General features: G+C 43.1%; 1 protein-coding gene across 1 annotated transcript in view; it reads left to right on the forward strand.

The window, feature by feature from the left end:
• The first annotated feature begins 1,491 nt into the window (after positions 1-1,491).
• Me2 (malic enzyme 2) overlaps positions 1,492-20,938 on the forward strand; it is a 51,630-nt gene continuing 32,183 nt past the window's right edge. Inside the window, exons 1-5 of the mRNA XM_034518090.2 lie at positions 1,492-1,999; positions 11,525-11,642; positions 14,878-15,011; positions 18,479-18,628; positions 20,097-20,172. Coding sequence (XP_034373981.1) covers positions 11,535-11,642; positions 14,878-15,011; positions 18,479-18,628; positions 20,097-20,172 — 468 coding nt within the window. The 5' untranslated portion in view covers positions 1,492-1,999; positions 11,525-11,534. The remainder of the gene's footprint in view (positions 2,000-11,524; positions 11,643-14,877; positions 15,012-18,478; positions 18,629-20,096; positions 20,173-20,938) is intronic.

Here is a 20,938-nt window from a genome sequence, read left to right on the forward strand (position 1 = left end):
TGTCAGTTACAAAGTAATGATCAATACTAACTCAGGGATTAGAGCCTTCAATGTAATTTTTGTCTACAGAAACAAGAGTTCTAAGGATTAAGTCACCATTTTTCAGTATGTTTGTGTACACAAAACAGGTGAGAAACCCCAGCTCTTCAGACTCTCAGTACTCTTCAGATCAGGCCTTCATCCTGGATCACCATCTTTATGATACTGTGACCGATGTCATAGCTGGGTGGCACATTTTTAAACCAGGCCTGGTATTTACTGGTGACCTGTGTCTGGGTAATTCTCTATCACCACCTCACATTCCAGCCCTTTCCGAGAGTGAATGGGGTGTTGGGGGGGGGGGGGGGGGACACGGAGAACAGCAGAAAGACTGGCTTGTTTGTATAGTAAAAAAAAAAAAAATCATTTCGGTTTCACTGGAAGGCATTTGACCAATCTCTTGGGAAAATCTGCAAGCCAGAGGACATCAGGCAAATGGGCACCTATCTTCTTGACATTAGCAGACACTGCATTTAATAAGGACTTTATTGACCTCAGGCAAAAGTAATTCTGTTGCGACAGTTCTTTGCAACTCTTTAACCTGGAGTACCCAGGGCAGACTGTTGAGGACAGAGGCTGCGCTCTCTGTTGTGGACAGCAGAACTTCACTGATGAATTCACTTGCACTTTGCAGCTTCCATCACTCAGCCAGCCACACCTCGAGTTTGTGCCAGGCAGGGTTATGTCAGGTCACATTTATATATACTTCCTCTTTACTGCGGTGGTGACCATAGCAGGCATGGTCACCTATCATCGGTCATCTAATTGTAGTCTCTCCTCACGTGCCCCGCCCTTCAACGTTCAGAGCTGTGTAACTGCTTTGAGGGGAACAATTCACTTTTCTGTCTTCTCTTCAACTTTTCCTATTCATTTCCATCACCTTCAATTTTCTTACTCTTTGTTGCCTCTTATTTACCCTTTTATCTTTTTTTTAAAATTACTGTACCTATGCCTAGTTACCAAGTGTAAATAGATTCCATTACAGTGAATAATTTCTAGTGATTACGGTTTCTGAAACAAAAACAAATATTCTCCAAAATCCTAGTTGAGAGTGAGAACAGATGTAAGAAGGTGTGTGTGTGTGTGTGTAGGTTCCTTGCTGCTTTCAAGGATGCGAAGATGAACTCCTGTAGCACTTTCCCAAGAACACTGTATATTTGCGGCGACGGTGGCAGCATTAGTGATTAGTAAATTCCCGGTAGGTCAGTAACTGGGCCAGCAGCCATGGGCGACGGCACAGAATTTTACAGATCTATACACACCAATAAATACTAATCAGAAAAAGACGGCGCTCCAAAAGCAACGGAGCTTGCGTTTCTTGTGGTCTCTACTCTTTATTCTCCTGTGTTGTCCGCTTCTTCCCTCCTCCACCGGTCCACGAGAACCCACACCATTATTTTCTCCGGTCTGCAGGACGAGGAGATTGGTACCCGCCGGCCCAGCGCCGCGCCTGCGCACAACGTCTTCTCGCGTGAACGCCCTGCGGTAGCCGCCGACTCCCTGCGGACCTGGCCGGTGACCGGGATAAGCCACCCTGCGCTACCCCATGGAGCCGAGTTCTACCCTGATCCCCCGAAGCACGTCCCTCCTCCCGCCGTCGGGGTCGCACGTGAGCCGATACACGCGGCCTCAGAACAGTTAACACCCAGGAACCCGGCGCAGGGAGGTGCCGCCGAGAGGAACCGAGTCGAGGGTGGAACCGGGCCTGAGCCACGCCCCGCGCCAGCTCCCAGCCTCCCGTTGGCCCGCGTGCCTGTCGCTCAGCCTGGCACGGGCCCGCGCCTCTTTCTCTGCTACCTCTGCGCGTGTGGGGCGGGTCCCCGGCAGAGCGAGCCGGAGCCGGCGCCGGCTGCCAGGAGCTCGCGGGAGGCCGGCAGGGCGGCGCCAGGGCCGAGCATCTCCGGCTGTAGCGCCGCGGCCTCTTTGCTTGCTGCACCACCTGGCACGGGCCGGGCGTCCGGTAAGGCGCGGAGCGGGCGGCCTGGCGCGGGGGGTGGCCCCGGGCCTTTCCGCTCCGGGAACCGCGCGCGCCGCTTGTGTTCGAGCGTGCGGCCGGCCTGGCTGGTGGGCAGCGGGGCGGAGGGAGGGGCGCCGCGCTCTCTGGGGTTCTGGGTTCGCTGGTGCCAGGACATCCCGCTTTCCTCCTAGGACTCCAGCCAGGTGGCTCCCAGACCTGGAGCATCCCAGTCTCCTTTCTCCCTGCGCTTGGGAAAGTCTTATTTTGTGGTTCAAACCCTCTTAGCAAGATTTCTTTCTTAACCGAGCCCAGGGAGGCACGGGAGTTGGGATGTGTGCATGTGTGTGTTCCTTATTTTAAAAGAAAGAGTTGTTGCAGGCTAGAAAGTTCCAAGATTGGCGTGGTTCTGTCCACTCTTATGAAATGGCATCTGTGCACCGGGATTGGCAGGTGACTTTCAACGCTTTTCATAAGCAACCCAGAGTCGGGTGTTGCGTTTGTGGCGTTAGGTTCGACTTTATTTTTTATTTTTATTTTTGGTACTGACGATCATTCTAGAAAGTGAGTATTGCTTGTGGTGAGAAGCATGATCAAAATAACTGACCTCAACCTAAGTGCACCCTTAGTAACGTTGGATGCCTGGAATTATCCTCTTAATTGCTTGTGGCAATTACTTCTAAGCAAAGCAGTTAATGTCGTTGTTACTTCTGCTGGTGTAGGAATTGTTAGTAACCGTAGCAGCACTGTTGTTAGAAATGGTCGGGGCACTGTTGTCTGAACAGGTTGTGTCCAGAATAACCATTTCAGGTTAGTGCTGTTGTCTCCCAACAGATACTTCAGAAGGTTAAGTAACTATTTCAAGACCAGAGTCTTTAAGTAATAAAGGACTAGATTTAAGCTGACTTCATAGTTGTACGCTTAACCATGCATACTCCCTACGCATTGTTTATGTTGTTAAGGGATTTGCAAACTAATGTTTTATTTTTAGTTTCCAGTTATTCTGGGAGTTAGAGGAGAAACAGTCGGTCACCTCTCCCGAATAAATCAAAAGTACAGGGATCTTGTGTATAACCGCTATAACTCGCTGGCTATATATCTGCTGCACGGTTTCCAGAGATCCAAGAAAACAGTTTAACTTTTTAATACTGGACTTCTAAGAAATCCAGCTTGAGCTTCGATTTGCAAGCTGAGCCTGGCTCTTTTGTGTAGTTATGAAAGCTTGGAAGTTAGACACAGGCCAGAAATGAGCTAATGCTTTCTCATCATTGGGCTTGCTTTTATTAGGCGGTTTTCATTCATTCTCAAGCTGCTAATGAAGAAGTAGCTGAGTTACATCCTTATAAGGAGTTTAGTATACTTATGAAAAGTGCATTTCAGAGTCATAATGACTCACCATTTCAGGGTTGTTGTGTTTTTATTTATTTATTTGGTTGGTTTTTAGACAGGGTCTGACATCGCCCAAGCTGGCCTTGAATTGACCCTTGCCTGGATTCCCAAGCACATGAACACCTAAGACTCCATACCTGCTCATTTTATAAGCTTTGTCATTGTTTAAGTTAAAAGTTTCATGATTCTGTTTATGCCTAATTTGTATTTAATTCCATTTTTAAAATTCTCATCTGTATTAACTTTTTATATTATGTTAAATTAAAATTATACCTCATTGATTGTGAGCAAACTAGTTATATTTGAGACACAAAACACTAAAATCTGCTCATCTTAGGGAACAAAAACCTGGGCTCAAAGTTTATTTTATTGAAAGTTAACTAGTTCATTTGAAGGTAAATGCTTATGGCTGAATTATGCTCATATGGCTGAAACTGATCAATGGTTACAAATTTCAAAGTGAAGAACATATAATTTCTGCAGATACTGCTTAGTATTTTCAGTTGTCTGGATCTCTATGCTATTTACATTCTCTGTCCTGACCCAGATAGAGAATGAGGTATTTTAAGTGTTAATCTTGCTTATCCTTATAGCCTCTTAATTTAATCATTGAAAAATGTTGATGCAGAAATTCCCCTGCATTTACAAGGCAACTTCTGTCCAGGTTAGCTAGTAGTGGTGGCAATCCTTAATAAGGAATATTTTATACAGCATTTTGGGTCTAATTTAAATTTAAACTATCTTAATTTAAATCATGAGGGAGTGAAGGAAGCTCTTTGAGTAGTTCCTGTTGTGAGCTAACAGGAGAACTGAAACTCAGGGAGGGTGTGACTAACTACCAAATAGTGAACAAAGTGAATGGCAAACCAAGGGTTTAAGCTCAGTAGGTTGACTGTGGAGTTTGCTGAAGGACCATTCTTATTGGGAAAACCTTCAAGTCAGGCAGTGAAGCTTGTAATAAGATCACAGTGCCACGTGTGCACATACGTGAGTTTGACAGTTGAGTTTCCCTTTCCTTTTGTGTGTGTTGTATCTGTGTGCACTTAGTATGGAGGCCTCAGCTGTCTTCCTCAGTTACTTCTCCATCTTATTTTCTGAGAATCTTTCACTAATCCTCGAATTGACCATTGTCTTGTCTAGACTGGCTAGCAGGCCTGTCCTCAAACAAGATCTGCTGTCTGAATCCCCCCCCCCCCCCCACCTGGCACTGGGGTTACAGTCACCTGGCTTTTTAACTGGCTTTTTATATGAGCTTGTTAGGGACTTGAACTCGGGTCCTCATGATTGTGAAGGGAACGCTTTACTCATTGAAGCAGAAAAATGAGCGTTCTAATGGAGTGGTTGGTTCCTAGATTAAACTTCAACAATAGTTTTTGTTGTTGTTAGTATATATGTAGAGATAGTATTGTTATGATTTATGTAGATATTTGGGACCAGACATGAAATTGCCAATGTCTCTTTAAGTTAAGACCTTTCTTAAAGACTATTGTAAATCCTACCGTTTGGAGACAGGAGGGCTGCTGTGATTTTGAGACCTGTCTGTTCTAATTAGTGACTTTAAGACTAACCTGTTGGAAAATAACAAAACGGTGTCTTTAAGACAATAACAAAACTCCCTGAAAAGTCCACTGTCCGTATTCTCTCCTAAAAGATAGGATTTACCGATCAGAAAAGGAAAGTCATACATATTTAATAACATAAAAACAAAGGATACATGTAATATTATGAACAATGCTATTATATTGTCCTAGCTTCTCCTTAGGTGGTCACAGGCCAGTGAAAATGTGACTAACCCCAATGCCAATTCAAAGACCATTTTGGATCTCCAGAGGGACTGCTCATGCTAAACTGGTAATTATCTGAGTCCATACTCAAGTTCAGGTCTCTAACTGGCAAACTTGCTCATTGCACCACATCATGACCTCTGTCTTGTGAATAGTGTGAAAAGCTCTGGTCCCTAGTGGATAGCCTTTCCAGATGGTGACCCTCTCATTCCTGTCTCCAGGCTAGGCTAATGGCTTTACAGTTGAAGCATCTTCCGCTCCCTTGAATCTGGGTTTGGAGATAGGCACCTATTTACAATATGAACTAATTAAGAACTGGTTTTAGGCTGTAAACTCTGGATCTCACTGAAGCAAACTTGCAGTGGCCTCCAAAAGGTGGCATAAAACATATAGCGGCCCACAGTCAAAGATGTCTACTATTTTCAAAAGAAAATGATCTTGGATAAAAATTACGCCAGGAAAGAACCCAAAATTTGTATCTTAGTATTAGAGACATTCAAATGATATGGAAGGGTCCTGGAAAGCTCTTAGATTATGTAATGAAACTAGGATTTCAAGCTATAAAATATTAATATGTAAATATTAATATTAATAATTAAAATAGTATTTATAAATAATAGGAAAGGTTCAAGTAGAGATATGTACAAATAAAGTGGGAAGAGTGTCCTTCAGAACCAGGTAATTAGGGCTGGGGATGTAGTTGAGTTGGTAGAGTGCTTGCCGAGTGTGCACCGTGGGAGAGCTAACCATGTGCAAGCCTTTGAGGTAGAGGCCAGAAGCTCTCGAGCTTGAGATTTGACAGATGAGACTTGTCTCAAAGAAAAGAAACAGAGCACAAAAGATCTATGAAAATTTACAATAGGGAAATTGTTTAACTAGTAATTTTATTTGGGAGAATGGGATTAAGAGGGAAAGGAAATAACTACATAAAGTTTAAAGAAACAAGCAGATCTAACCAAAGTTTCAAGGGCTATAGTTTGGAACATGAAGGGAAAGCCAGACCAGAAATCCAGACAGTGAGTGTTAAGTTGGGTGAAATAGTGCACATGCCAGTTCCTGTCATTGAGCTGTCATGGTTTCCAATAAATTAAGTTTAAGGTAGGTGGAACTGTAGGTGTGATTCCAGGAAAATCTGTTTAAGTCTGTAAATCCACTAATGAGGGCATAGTTAACTTTAAGGCTATGGATTTGGTTTAAGTATCTATAATCTTTTGCTTTCGGCAGAAAGATTTACTTGATTTGGGGGGTACAGAGTTCAACCCTAAAAAGCGGGGGGGAAGACCAGAAAACAAAACAACCCCCTCTCCAAAAGACATGGTAATCAGAGGGGACTTGTTGGGGTCATGGGATGGGAAGAGGATGAGAGGGGATGTGTGCGTGTGTTACCAGAATGTATCACATACATGTGTAAAATGACAGTACTTTTTTTTAAGGTCAAAGAAAGAAAGAAAAAAAAAAACCAGGGTTACATTTACATATTCTATGAATATGACAGGTATTTGATCTTTGTCCTGTTCTTTGCTGAGAGCTACAATTCTCGAAGTTTCTTGAGTGACAGAAATATCGCTTGTTCTTGGTAAGACTTTTTGATCACACCATTTTATGCTAATGAGGTAACTGGGTGAAGTTCCTGGCGAGCTCCAGGTTGGGACTGTGTACTACAAGGACTAGAGGGCTGGAACATTCAGCCTCACCCATGATCTCTGGGAAGGGTGGGGCTGGACATTAAGCTCTGTAAAACCTCCTGTCTTTGAAGGGTTCATGCTCCTCTGGGTTGCCAAGCACGTGGCAGAGCAGGGAAGGCTGCATCTCTGAACTTTGCCCAGCACATCTCTTCATCTTGCTGTTCATCTGCAGCCTTCCTATATCTTATAATTAAACAGTAAATGCAGTAAGTCTTCCTCTGAGTACTGTGAACCATTCTACAAACTAAGCCCTTAAGGAAGCTGCTTGATGAGAAAGACAGGTGACAGTCTACTTAGGCATGGGTCTTTAACCTGTTGGTTGCCACTATGTCTGTGTGGTATCACTGTTGAATGGGATTGTAGAGCTTCCCTGTTATCTACTGTAGAATTGTTTGTATTGGAGTAAGTCCATATCTGCTCAGTCATTTGTTGTAATTTATAGGAGAGAGATGCTGTATCTTCACAGAATTGGTGACTGGAATGTGGAAGGAAAATAAAAAGTTTCTATAAATAAATAACATAGTTTTGTTCCTTAGTTGTTCTGTAGGATAAGAAATAAGTTACAGTACTTGTTTTCAGAGGAGTGGGGGGCTGCATGGGAGGAATGAAAAATTAATTCACTGTTCTCTTAATGTCTTGTCTTCAGTTTCCAATGTGTAAATGAAAAGTAAATTTAAATCTGAAGAAATGAGGCTATTTGACTTTTGGATCCCAAGCTTTGTGATCTTCAGACAGTAAACTTACATATCTTTATAGATATTCAGGCCATGTATGAATAAAGTTAAAATTTTAGGAATGATAAAAAATTATGTGAAGTAAAAATTGAAAGTCAAATTGTCTTGTGTTCTCTCTGCTCTCCTGTCTCTCCAGATCTTAGTTATGTGTTTATGTTCGTACATTTATTTTCAGTGTGTTGTTGATGTTATATGTGTACAGTCTTCATTAAACATAGAACTCTGCTTCCTTCTGAAACTGTCGCCAGTTTTTCTCACTTAAAAGAATCCACGGCTGCATTTTAATGACACCTGGAATTGGATCCTAGATGTCTTTGAGGGATTTAACGGGTCATTTATGAAGATTTTGATTGTTCGCTTTTCTTCCATCATCTGTTTTTCTCTTCTCATGGTTGACTCTTTTCTCAGCTTAAATTTCTTCCCTACAGTTGAACAGGTTCCTGTTTCCCTCGGTGGTTTATGTTCAATGATTTTTCACTTTTTTCAAGAAGAAAACCTCATTCACACATTCTTTTCTCTCCATTCCCTTTGACACTTTGTTTTAAAGTTACTTGTATCTGTGGCTATGTGAAGTGAGGGAAACACTGTTGCAAGCCTTCGGCTTTGCATCAGCATTTCCCGCAGGATGGGAGTGTGTTGGTAGGGACTGCAGGCCTCAGCAGATGCCCTGGCAGCACTGTATCCCACCTCTGTTTCAGTTTCTGGTGCAAGGCAGAAAACAGCCTCTAAAGAGTTACTTGCAAAGTGCAGTATTGCAATGTACAAGACTAAGTGATCTACCTTACTTTGAAAACTAACCTTATTTGAATTTGCCAACTCTGAATGGAAATATTTATAGAAAGAATTCAGAAGTGCTGCTGACTTCAGACCTATAGTGTTATGTTCTAGTAAAACGTGGGAGGTTTTCTTTTTTTAATAGTTTATTTTTATTATTATTATGTGCACTCTGCCTTTATGTGTCTGTGTGAGAATGTCCAATCTTGAAGTTACAGACAGTTGTGAGCTGCCGTGTGTGTACTGAGGATTGAATCCAGGTTCTCTGGAGGAGTAGTCAGTGCTCTTACCCACTGAGTCATCTCTCCAGTCTCCAGGGAAACTTTCTGTCCTCCAGATGACAGGGTTTGTAGCCTCTGCAGTAGGGGGCCAGCAACCATTTTTAGGTAAGGGATCAGTGAATGTATAGTTCAGGCTTTCTTAGCCACATGTGTCGTCTTTGTGTTCTATGTTTCTATTTTGCATATATGTATTGTAACCCTATAAAAATGTGAAGCCCATTCTTAGGTTAAGGACCCTGTACGAACAGGTCATTGCATAGCCTGTTGTTTTTAGAAAAGCATCTTTGATTGCCAACCTATACTAAATACCGTAAAACAGTATTGCTTTGCCAATAAAACAGTATAGTCCTGCGACACTTTGAAGCCAGTGTCTTCTTTAATGGTAAAATTTAAAGTGTGGAATGCATTTTTCTTCACTAGAGAATTCCTATTGTTTTGGGATTATCTCCGGTGAAAAGCAGGAGGAGAAACCAAAAACTGGGAGGAAAGTAAATCCAAGAACACTACACTGTCCCTGTAACATCTGTGAAAACTGGAACAAGAGCTTTATTTAAATGTCGTATTTTATGGTTGTTCTTTAGGAATTATTTTTATGTTGGTCAAGCTGTGTTTTTGTTTTATTGCTGAGTTAAGTGCTCCATTGGCTTTGAACTTCTGCTTAGCAAAGGCTCTTCCTGTTTGGTAGAAGCCTTTGTTTGATTTGAAAAGAGAAGTAGAGAAGAGAAGAGACTGTCTGTAGCATCACCGTCCAGACAATCAAGAGCTCTATGTTTCAGCCTTCCCTGTAGCTTCATAACTCCAGCTTTGCATGCAGAGCCATTTCAGCTTTCCTTAAGGTCTTACAAGAAAATCGATGGTTATTAAGCATTCGCTGGCACATTTAACACTGCTACATTTCTTTTTTGAAATAATTTCAGAAGATGTATTTTACACATGTATCATATTCTTTCTACCTGTAACTTTGTAACATGCATTTGAAGTGGAATATGATACCTATGGTTACTGTATATTTGCTTTCTTTTGTTGCTGTGATCAAAGCCTGACACCCCCCCCCCCCCCCGCAAAAAAAAAAAAAAAACCAAAACTTATAAGGAGAAGGCTTTATCTTGGGTTAGGACCATCATGGCAGGAAAACATGGCAGAGTTCATGACAGCAGGAGGAACTTGTGGCTGGGACCAAGGGAGCTGAGGAAGATGAAGGCTGCTTTCATCTTTTTATGCTATTTTTTGTTTGTTTCCTGGTCCAGGACCATAGCCCATGCCAGGGTGTCACCCACACAGGGTAGAGCTTTCCCTCTGAACCTTTCTAGAAATGGGCTCACAGACACCTAGAGGTATGTCTCCTGGGTGATTCTAATTCCAGTCAAGTTGATAGTGAAGTGTGGCTCAGTTACCAAGGTCAAGAAATAGAAATCTCTTCTGTCAGTAGTAGCTCCCTGTTTGTCAGCTGTCTCAGTGATGCCCTTTTAAAAAACTCTTTATTGACTCTTGGTGAGTTCACATTATGCACCCTAATCCCACTCATCTCCCTGTCCTTTGTATCTGCCTTTAGCCATCGTAAAACCCCCCCAAAGAAAATAAAAAATAGAAAAAACATGAGAGCCGACATCTTGTGGATGCTGCAGCTACTCAGTATATCCCCTTCCTTTTGTCTACGCATCTTTGCAACTGTCCATTGCATCGAGTCATTGGTCTAGTTTGAGACCTGTGGTTTTTGCTATACCATCAATATTGGATCCTCATGGGGACTCTTCTCAGATATCCTGTTGTTGCTGTGTCGTGGAGATCCTGCAGCTTTGGATCTGTAGGACTGGCCTCGTAATGAACTCCAGTAGTACATAAATGGGGTAGATGTTGGGATGGCCCAACTCAAAGTCCTGGATCTGGGCCTGCGTGGAAGCCGAGTTGGGCAGCCCACCAGCTCTTCCTCATTCACAGCACCGGGGAGGGGAGGGTCTCTAGCACTGCCCGGATGAGGCCAGCTCTCATGCCCTCTGGTGGCTCACCAGCACCCACACCTCCAGGCTCAGCTCTGCTGGCCTGCTCAGGCAAGGTGCAGGGCACAGTTTCCCAAGTGTTGCAGCCAATGGGGGACCAGGCCAGCTTTGCACTACCCTTAGATACCAACATGTTCCCAGGCAGCAGGGACATCCAGAGACCTTCGGTGGTAATATGGGCTGTGGGTATTGACACAGACTACTGTCTGGACTCAGATCCAGACATGGCCCTCAACACAGGCCAGTATTTCACCATGGCCTCAGGTGACAGGGGAAGCTTCTCACATGAGGCTGTTCCTTTTCACCCTTGAGTTTCCAGTTTCACCTCTCTTCGTAGTGCTGAAACCATCCTGCTTCTCAGTCTCCTATCTCTCCACCTGTCTTGGTTAGGGTTTTACTGCTGTGAACAAGGCACCATGACCAAGGCAACCGTTATATGGATACCACTTAATTGAGGCTGGCTTGCAAGTTCAGAGGTTCAGTCCATTATCATCAAGGCAGGAGCATGGCAGCATCCAGGCAGGCATGGTACAGGAGGAGCTGAGAGTTCCACATCTTCATCTGAAGGCTGCTAGTGGAAGACTGGCTTCCAGGCAGCTAGGATGAGGGTCTTATAAGCCCACACCCACAGTGACACACCTACTCCAACATGGCCACATCTTCTAATGGTGCCTCTCCCTGGGCTGAGCATATACAAACCATACCACCACCACATACTTGAATAAAACAGTGGCTCCCGCTGTGGATGGGCCATACAGCTGGTAGGTCTCTCTCGGCAATGCCTTTACACTGAAGCATTTTTCAGTATGCAGTGAGCGTCCACATTTGCTTTTGAAAATGCTTAAGGTGTGTGGTGCTGTGTTTCTTACCATTGCATGGTTTTCCAGGAGAGAGAAGATGTTTTCCCGGTTAAGAGCTGTTACCATTCCTTGCACTTTGACCTGCCGCCGAGTGCACCTGAAGGAGAAAGGCAAGCCACTCATGTTGAATCCAAGAACAAACAAGGTTAGTAACATCAACCTCGCTAACATGGTGGTCTTCCTGGTTAGGGCTGTGCTTTTAGACGGACTAGGCTTGAACATTTTGCATTCAATAGCTCTGTAGCTGTGGTATGGCCAGGACCTTTGGCAAGAGGGTTTGGTAGATTTACCCAGCTTGAATCAGGGACTCACCCCAGGATGTTTAGGCCTTTGGATGGTTGGGTAAAACTGTGAAATGAAACCTTTATTAACCCTCCATTTCACACCCATCGTTTTGGACACAAATCATTGTACACATTTTTGGCCTTTAATTCAGCAAATGCTACAAAGGAGAAATTCCCTTGACTTTGAGATTATTGCTCATAGGACAGAAGTCATATCATTCCAGCCAGGCATGCCTTCATCTCTGTAAGCTGGGCTCAGCAGGCGAATCCTGCTTAGGGTTGGACTTTGGGGTTTGACTCCATTTCTGAGCCTTATTTACTGTATGACACTGGCATCTGAATAAGCTCTCTTGGCAACTCACTTCATGTGTTCTGAAAAATGGCGGAGCAGCGGCTCCTGCTTGCTGCCACTTTCGAATGAAACGGGTTTCGGCATGTTCTGCATCGTACCTGGCATGTGGCTAGGTGTCTGGCAGTAATGGTTGGGAATGGTTCAGTGGCGGAGTGCATGCTACCGTGTTCCTGGAGTCATCGCTCAGCACCACAAAGACAACATTAATAAAATGCAGCTCTGGGTAAATATATACACAAAATGTTTTTGAAATACAATTCTGAAAGGATATTTCTTAGAACAAGCTTGATGACACATAGAGGTTATCACGATATATGAAGTATGTCTTTCGGGAAGTGGTGCATTGAGATTAAAGGTGTGATCTATTTTAAAAGACTTGCCATAAGAAACTTTGCCAGTCTGTTGTTGTTGTTATTATTGTTATTATTATTATTATTATAAGATAAAAGAATAGGAGCTGTTTAGTATAACGTGTTTATAGGAGTTTCAGGCTGCAAATCATGCTAGGAGCTCTTGTTAGCATGCTTGACACTGGCCAGAGAGTTGCACATGCCACCGGTTAAAGGAAGCTTAGAGAAGGCGATCCCACCCCCACCCCCCCTTTTTTTTCCTCCAAATATCACTTGCTCTTTAACCTGTAACTCATTTCTAGTTCAGGACCAGAGACGTAGTGTTATGGAAGATCACTAGCATAGCATGTCGGGAGACTCTGGATCCAATGCCTAGACACAGTACAGAGCAAGCCAGAGCTGAACACCAGTGACCTCTCACACCAGTGTAGAGAGTCGCTCCTCCTCTGAAACCTGGCAGCAGTTTTTAGTCCCTGTTCCTATGGCATCACCAGTTTTTTCCCGTGTTCTGCAGCTTTTCATATCTTAAGATCATGTTTCCATGAGTTTTTATCTTTTTATTCTCTGTTTCTTTGTGGCAACACCATTCTCTACTTTGTATCTTTTTAAATGTCTTATGGCAGCCATTTTGTGAATCTGTTGGGTTTACTTATTTTCTTATTGTGTGTGTGTGTGTGCGCGTGCGTGTGTGCGTGCGTCTGTCTGTCTGGGTTTGTGCATGTGTTTGTAGGTGCTTGCAGAGGTAATGGTGTCAGAATCCTCGGAGCTGTTACAAGTGGCTGTGCCTCCAGGTATGGGGCCTGGGAGTTGAGCTTGAGTTCTCTGGAGAGCAGCGGGTCCTCTTAGCTGCTAACCCATCTCTAGCACACTATTCCTGGCTTATTAAACTGATATATGTTTGCTTTTCTCTCTTTTCTTTCTTTCTTTCACTTTCTCTTCCAATTAAACTGATATATGTTTGCTTTTCTCTCTTTTCTTTCTTTCTCTTTCTCTTCCAATCCCAGCTCTGAGTATCAAACTCGAACCTTGTACATGCTAAGCAAGCCTGTATCACTGAGCTATGTCTCAAGTTCTACTTTATGGTAACATTTAAGTGTGTATTTTTGTTACGTGTATCTAATGAAGTCTCCGGTTAGTTTGGAGGTCAGCTAATGATTAGACAAAGACTTAAATGTCTGGAGCTAGAACCACTTAGTCCCCCGTGCTTTCCTAAGGGCTCTGTTGCATGGTGTTTGCATTCCTGCACCACTGAGACACAGCTTGTAGCTCCTGCCCTCGGAGATTGCAGGTTTGCTTCTAGCTCTTTGAAGTCTTTCCAGGATGTCATCCCCTAAATGCGGCAGAGCTTTTCGGTGCCTCACTCCTATGGGCGTTTTATTACCTAAGCTTTTCCTACTCAGTTTTCTGTTTAGCTTCTTGTTTACTCAGGGCGTTATACAGTGTTTCAAGCAGTTGCCTGAAACTAAGTCCAGCCACTTTTCTTGGTTAAATGCTCCTTGATTGTTGTAAGCTTTTCATTATTTTCCAGAACTAAGAAAAAAAGTTGATTCTGATCATTTGGACAATGCTTTCATCCCTTTTATGGAGGAAAGATTTTTAGAAATCCATACCCAAGCATTTTTGCTGGGTTCATTTTAATATAATTTATCCTTCAGCTTAAAACTGGAAATTCAATGTTCTGACATAGACTGATTTTTAGCTGTATATTGTTGTTTTCATTTATGTGTTTCATGCATCTGTACATAATATGAGGTTTTATGAATGTTTTCTAAGCATAAATGGATTAACAGTGTGCTTTGATTGGCAACTCTAAAGTATCCATAGTATGGATATACCGTAGATTCCTTATTACATAGAGATGGACTTTTAGTTTGTGATAGGCAAGAGATCTAGGGAGCACTGTTAGGACTGGTCACTGTTATATGCCTCTGCAGTCCCCATCTATCTGGATATTTTTCTGGAATGGTGACGTGCAGGTCATACTGCTTAATTACAAATGTGTGCATTAAAGTACTTAAGTGTAGCCAAGCCTTTAATCCTAGCACTAGAGAGGCAGAGGCAGGTGGATCTCGAGTTCGAGGTCTGCCTGGTTTATAGAACAAGTTTCAGGGTTATGCAGAGACTCTGTATATAAAAAAACAAAAACAAAAAAGACATTTAGGCTGTGGACTTTAGGCTGGTTTCCAGAAGCTTACACTAGGTCACATCTCCCTAAGAGAGCTAACTCTTTACATATATATGCTCATCGTATGTGATGTCATCATCTTAAAGCATTTTGAAATTCCTGGAAAGTATATTTTACTTTCCAGAGTTTGCACCTGAATTGTATTTTAAAGGACAGTGATATTGCTGTTATGGTTAGTACTAATTTTAATTCTTTATTTCTGTTTTTAGGGGATGGCGTTTACATTACAAGAACGACAAATGCTTGGTCTTCAAGGACTTTTACCTCCTAAAATAGAGACACAGGATATTCAAGCCTTACGATTCCATAGAAACTTGAAAAAAATGACTAGCCCTTTGGAAAAGTAAGAATTGATTGACTTTTGGTTTTTATATTGGCAGTCTTTCTTTAGAATCAATGTGATGATGGCACAAGATGTGTACACTCACACAGTGACGTCACACAGTGATGTGATGTCACACAGTGGCGCTTGTCCTTTTGTTGCTTTCCTCCTGTGATGGTTGTGTCCTTGTCACTTTAGGGTGCCCTTGCCAGGAATCACTGTTGTAGAATTTGGCAGGAGTAAGTTTTGTACCAGCGATAATTACTTGCATTCACATTCTATGTGTGATTAGAACATTGGAAAACATAAGGTCTCATCTCGTCTGCTCACACTTTATTCACTCATCTCCCATTCTGTGTGTGACATTCTGCTAATAGATGGAATCCAGGGATACGTGGCTACGTATGCCAGTAGAGATTGTATATATTTTTTAAAAGATTTATTTATTTTTTATATGAGTATACTGTCACTGTCTTCAGACACACCAGAAGAGGGCATTGGATTCTGTTACCATGTGGTTGCTGAGAATTGAACTCAGGACCTCTGGAAGAGCAGTTAGTGCTCTTAACCGCTGAGCCATCTCTCCAGCCCTGAGACCGTACATTTTTGAGGTTGTACAGGACATCGAATAGTGAAGGAATGGTCTTTTACAAATAGGTTCTGTCTGTTGACAGCTAACCTGCTCCCTTGATAGCCCAGGAGCTAACCCAGTAAGTAGCATATAGCCTGCCTTGCAGGCATTCAGCTGCAGATAGCTAAGCTGTAACTGTCCTCTGTGTGACTGGACTACAGTGTGTATTACAGTAGAAAAACTGCACACATGTAATCTATTCTGAAAGCATGACGGGCATGTGGCCCAGCTTGAGGAATCAGATAAGACTTGCTGAAGGATGCAATATCTGAGCTAAAGTTTAAAGTGTGTTGTCATTAACAAAGCATCAAAATGACAAAGGGTAAGGGATGGCAGGTGGGGGAGCAGTCGGAATCCAGGAGACTGTCTGTTGGAGTAAGTGTAGACATTGCTGACCTGTGAGAGTGGTGTCAGCGATGCGATGGGACAGGAGGGGTGCACTGAGTAGCGGGTGGGCAGGAGAAGTGTAGTCTACCCTGAAGAAGTTCCAGTGGGAAGAAGGAAAGACATTGGACTAGAAAACATGTGGACCTCTGCTTTAAATAGTCACACTTGAGGGAAAGGTTGAATATGTTCATAGTTGCACAGAACAGATGCCCAAGAAACTGCTACAGCAAGTTTGCAGAGGTGGAAAGGCTCCATTAATCCAGAGGGAGAGAAATACAGATGTTAAAGGTAGGCAATGATCTTAAAGGTACTAGTGATGGCTCGGAACACAGGACTGCTGACAGGGGTTTTCTTTGTGAAACAGAATATGAACGTCCCAGTTAAAATATGGAAGGGCTTAGGTCAAACCAAGAAAGCCTATTCAGTTAGGAAGAGACACTCAATTATGAAGTAAAGCCCCTCAAAGATAGGTTAGAAGAAAGCAACCCTGGTATGTGGCACATAACACTCACTTCTCACGTGTTGCAGCATTGAGAAACTGAGGCAGAAGAAGCAGGATCAGATGTTGAGAACGAGCCTGGTCTACGTAGTGAGAACCAGCCTGAACACACAGGGTGAGAGCAAGCAGCCCCTGGAGGCCTTGTGTAAGGATGTCATTTGCTGTGCCATTGTGCACAGCAGTGTTCCTTTCTACAGAAAAGGAGAACTATAGCGTTGGCCCAGGTGTTGGCATCGTTCCAGGGTTCTGTAGAGTGAGGCTGAGCCGGCTTGTCTGGAGTTGAGTGTGAGATTGGGACAGGAACACATGCCGTGGTAGGGTTCTGCAGTGCTGGAGATGTGTGCAGCCGTCAGCAGATGGTGAGGGAATGCTGAGTGAGAACTGACCCTGAGGCTCACAGTAGTAGATGAGCTGTAACCAGATAAAGTGGGAGCCGCTGACCTGCTGAAGGAGGTAGAGAGTTCAGAACATTAGGAAGTGAGGCTCGTCTGTTAGTGACAGTCAGGTAAATAGTCAGGCCGCGGTCAGTGTGGAGTTCAGGGCAGCTGTCATCCTTAGGCTTTAGGAGCCCTAGGTAAAGCAAAATCAGTGTGCGGCAAGCAGCAGTGTGACTAAAGGTCATAGTGGTGGCCTGAGGGACCAGCAGTGGCCCAGCCTCCCCTCCACGCCTGATGCATCATCTGTTTCTTTCTTTGACCCTCTTGTACTTTTCTTTCAGAAAGCTGGTTTTTCCATTTCATAGCCTGATTGCTTTTGGTTATTTCCCAACAGTGAGGAGAAATCTTCTCTTTATCTTATTCTCCCTAATCATGTCATTTGTGTCCCCAGGAGCAATGCATTTCATTTGCATAAATGGTTTGCTTACGTATTCACTCAATAAAATACAGAAATACAGAAGTCTAAGATGGAGTTATGTTCTAACAAACCATTTGCAAATTGAAGATATTATAAGGTGGATGTGTGTTTAGTACAGTCAACCTATCAGATACTGCTCAGCAGCCCGATCCATTTCAGAGCGAATCTCTGACCTCTGGCTGCACGGCTGCCTGGAAGCTCTGGCACACTGTACCTGCCCAGCATGAGGGAGAACATTTGCATACAGCCTACACATATATCCCCTCTTTACCGATAATCACTCCCTTGTGTTGGGCCAGGTTAGGATTTTTTAAAAAACAGTATAAAAGCATTGTGAAGTTGAGTACACAAGAAATCATAGGGTAGTGTGGGAGCAGAACCCAGGAAGGTTGAGTGTGGAAGTGGCGGGTAGGAGAGGGGACAGGCCTCTGAGCTACCTTAAAAGACATGAGTAAGGGACTGTTCTGAGGCCATCAGATGCTTGGGCTCCTAGGTAAGCCTAAGTCAGTATAGAGGGAATGAGGCGGATTGGAGCAAGGAAGGAAACCTGTACACAGACTAGTTAGTGGTTTAGACTGGATGTGGGGAGAAGCAGCAGCCATATTGGAAGGATACTTCCAGGTGTATGCTTTAGGGCTCGATGACCTACACTAGACTGTGGTAGGGAAAGGTAGGAGAAGAAACTAAGAATGGCCTCCCGTTTGACGTGTGCTGTCTCGGTGTTGTTTCTGCTCCATGTTGGAAGAATGCTTAAAACCCAACTGGATTCTAAACCCTTTAGCATGGGACCCCAGGGCCAGGCTTGTGGAGTCACCACTTCCATAGCTTCATTTGCTTGTCCACCTTCTGTTGACTCCTTAGCATTTCCCGGCCTTTGTTCAAAGGGTGGCTGCTGTTTCTCTTGTTATAATCTAACATTTAAGTATGTCTGTGTCTTGCTAATTGTTAGTTCTGAGTGTTACAGAATTATAACTTAGGGTTTTGGCATGGTTTCTTTTGTGAGGAGTGTGTGCGCGCTTGCCAGCTCAGTTTTAAACATTTAGATTAGCTTTCAAAGTCAGAATTTTCAGTGTGATGCAGGCTAACTTGGACATAATTTGTTGTGCTTAATTTCAGATACATCTATATAATGGGCATACAAGAAAGAAATGAAAAACTGTTTTATAGAATACTGCAAGATGATATTGAAAGTCTGATGCCAATTGTGTACACACCAACAGTTGGTCTTGCCTGTTGTCAATATGGACACATCTTTAGGAGACCTAAGTAAGACTTAGTTTTAAATACAAATATGTATTGATTATGGTGTTAAGAAAAATCATTCTGTGACATCTAATTAGATTTCTGTGTGTTACAATATTATCCAGCCAGGTTTCTTGCCTCATAAAAGCCTAATTTGTATTAAAAGATCTTAATAAAATGTCAACGTGTTCATATCCCGTTTTTGTGACTCAGCTCCTACTAATTATTGCCGTTGTTAGCGGAGTTGTGTGGTAGCAGAGGAGTTGTGTGGTAGCTGTACTTTTCTCCTCCCCTAAATCCATAATCACTGTTAAGCCTCTTGGTAGTTTGCCAGGTTGCGATTGGCTTCTCACTTATCAGCTTTAATTTCTGATGCCTCTCCTCCTCCCCTTTAAAAGAAAAGTTAGCTTTCATGAATTTTAAATTTTAGACTGTTCTAACTTTATCAAACATTTTAGTAGGAAGAGTTACTCCCAGAGCCACTACCTCAAGTCCTTGAGTGAGCACATGACTGGTTGTCAGCCAAGGGTGTATGATCCTGTTGTAAACCAGTGAGAGGAAGTGATGTGCTGGATCTAAGACTAGTTTTATTTGAGTTTTTCAGCCCTTTCTAATCTGTTGTTTACTTTAACCCTTGCTTTTCCCTACGGCCAGCTTATGCATTGATATCAGTGTAGGCATTCAGACAGGACTGAACATGCCTCTTGGCCCCTGCTTCTCATCTGAAGGCTCCTCTCAGCTTCAGAGTTCATAGGATGCACCCGTTGAGTTATTTAAAAGGCTGACCCCTGCCAGCTTTCTCCCCACAAGATTCCGATGAGGAAGATGTAGCAGCCTGAAGTTAGTGAGTACCCTCTGCTTCTGTGGCAGATACTCCCTGGCAGACCCTGAAGAGCACCGTTTAACCTAACCCATGTGGTGCTGTTACCAAAGTACGTAAAACATTTTTAGGAGATAGCCTAGCACGTGTGTGCTTTCTTATGGGAAAGTGTTTTTCAACTCAGTTAAAGGAGTAAAGGAAACTGGAAGACACGAAGCCCACACCTCCCCCTCGGAGTCTGGTTCAGGCAGGCAGGTGAGGGCCCAGGTGTAGTTCAGAAAGCTCCTGTTGTGACTGTCGTATGCACCACAGATGAGTACTGACAGGACATGAGGCATTATGGGGCAGAGCTTTGGATCACACCATTAATCCATTGTACCCAATGTAGGAATATTTACTTTATTTTCTACTCAGATGGTTATAATGTGGACACATTTCTTTTTGGGGATATTAATCACATCAGTTAACAATAATCTTTGTTATAGCTGTTCTGTAAGCAACATAATTATCATTTGAAAGAGTTGAAATGTTTGGAAATAAATCAGTGCTTGGAAATTAAACCATATCTTAATTTTTATCTAAATATCTAAATATCCCAATTATGGACAAAAACGTAGGAAAAAAACCCAAAATACTGTCATGAAATGCAAAGGTGTTTTTGTTCTATTGCAGGGGATTGTTTATTTCAATCTCAGACAGAGGTCATGTTAGATCAATTGTGGATAACTGGCCAGAAAATCATGTTAAGGTACTAAGAGCACACCCTCCTTTTCACAATGTCTCCTTTCTCCTTGTAAGTTAACTCTAAATTGCCAAGGACAAGCTTCCCTTGTTGCTCTGCTTATTTACACTATGTACATGCAAATGTATGCTTTGTGTCTAAGGAGGTGCTGAGCGCAGCATCATTCTGAGGTGGATCACTGGGACGGTGCTCGGCCCTGAGAAAGACATTGACCCCAGTGTACAAGGCGAGACTGATCATAGCCCCTCCAGCTTTACTTTTCTGGTAGAGAAAATCAGATGCTTCACCAAGTGTGCTGGTGCAGACCTAATCCTGATGACACACTTAATCCCTTGGCAGGCAAAGGCAGGAGGGTCAGAAGCTTGAGTGTAAGGCATCCGGGATACATAAGACCCTGCCTCCAAAAAGGAAAGATGACAGAGGAACTTTGGTTCTGGGTGGTAGTTGTGTCCCCACCCCCAACCTCTCTCTCTTTCTCTAATGTAGATTTAGATCCTTGGCAAATACCACACTGTCAAAAGAGCTTTTAATGTAGCAAATATAAGCCAGGGTCAATGTAACTGTTTTATGAAGCAAATTGAATAACCTATTTAAAGATCTTTGGGCAGTTTGTGCTTGTCACTACAGCAATCTGTCTGCCTTTATTATGAATGTCTTTTTTACCAGAGTAAACCATGACGTTCGTACCATGAGTTCAGCCAGGGGCAATGCCAACACTTTCAAGGTGGAGGCAGAAGGATCACGTGACCCTTTGATACACGGAGTTCTAGGC

This window comes from Arvicanthis niloticus, chromosome 14 (genome assembly GCF_011762505.2).
Source record: "Arvicanthis niloticus isolate mArvNil1 chromosome 14, mArvNil1.pat.X, whole genome shotgun sequence".
NCBI lineage: Eukaryota > Metazoa > Chordata > Mammalia > Rodentia > Muridae > Arvicanthis > Arvicanthis niloticus.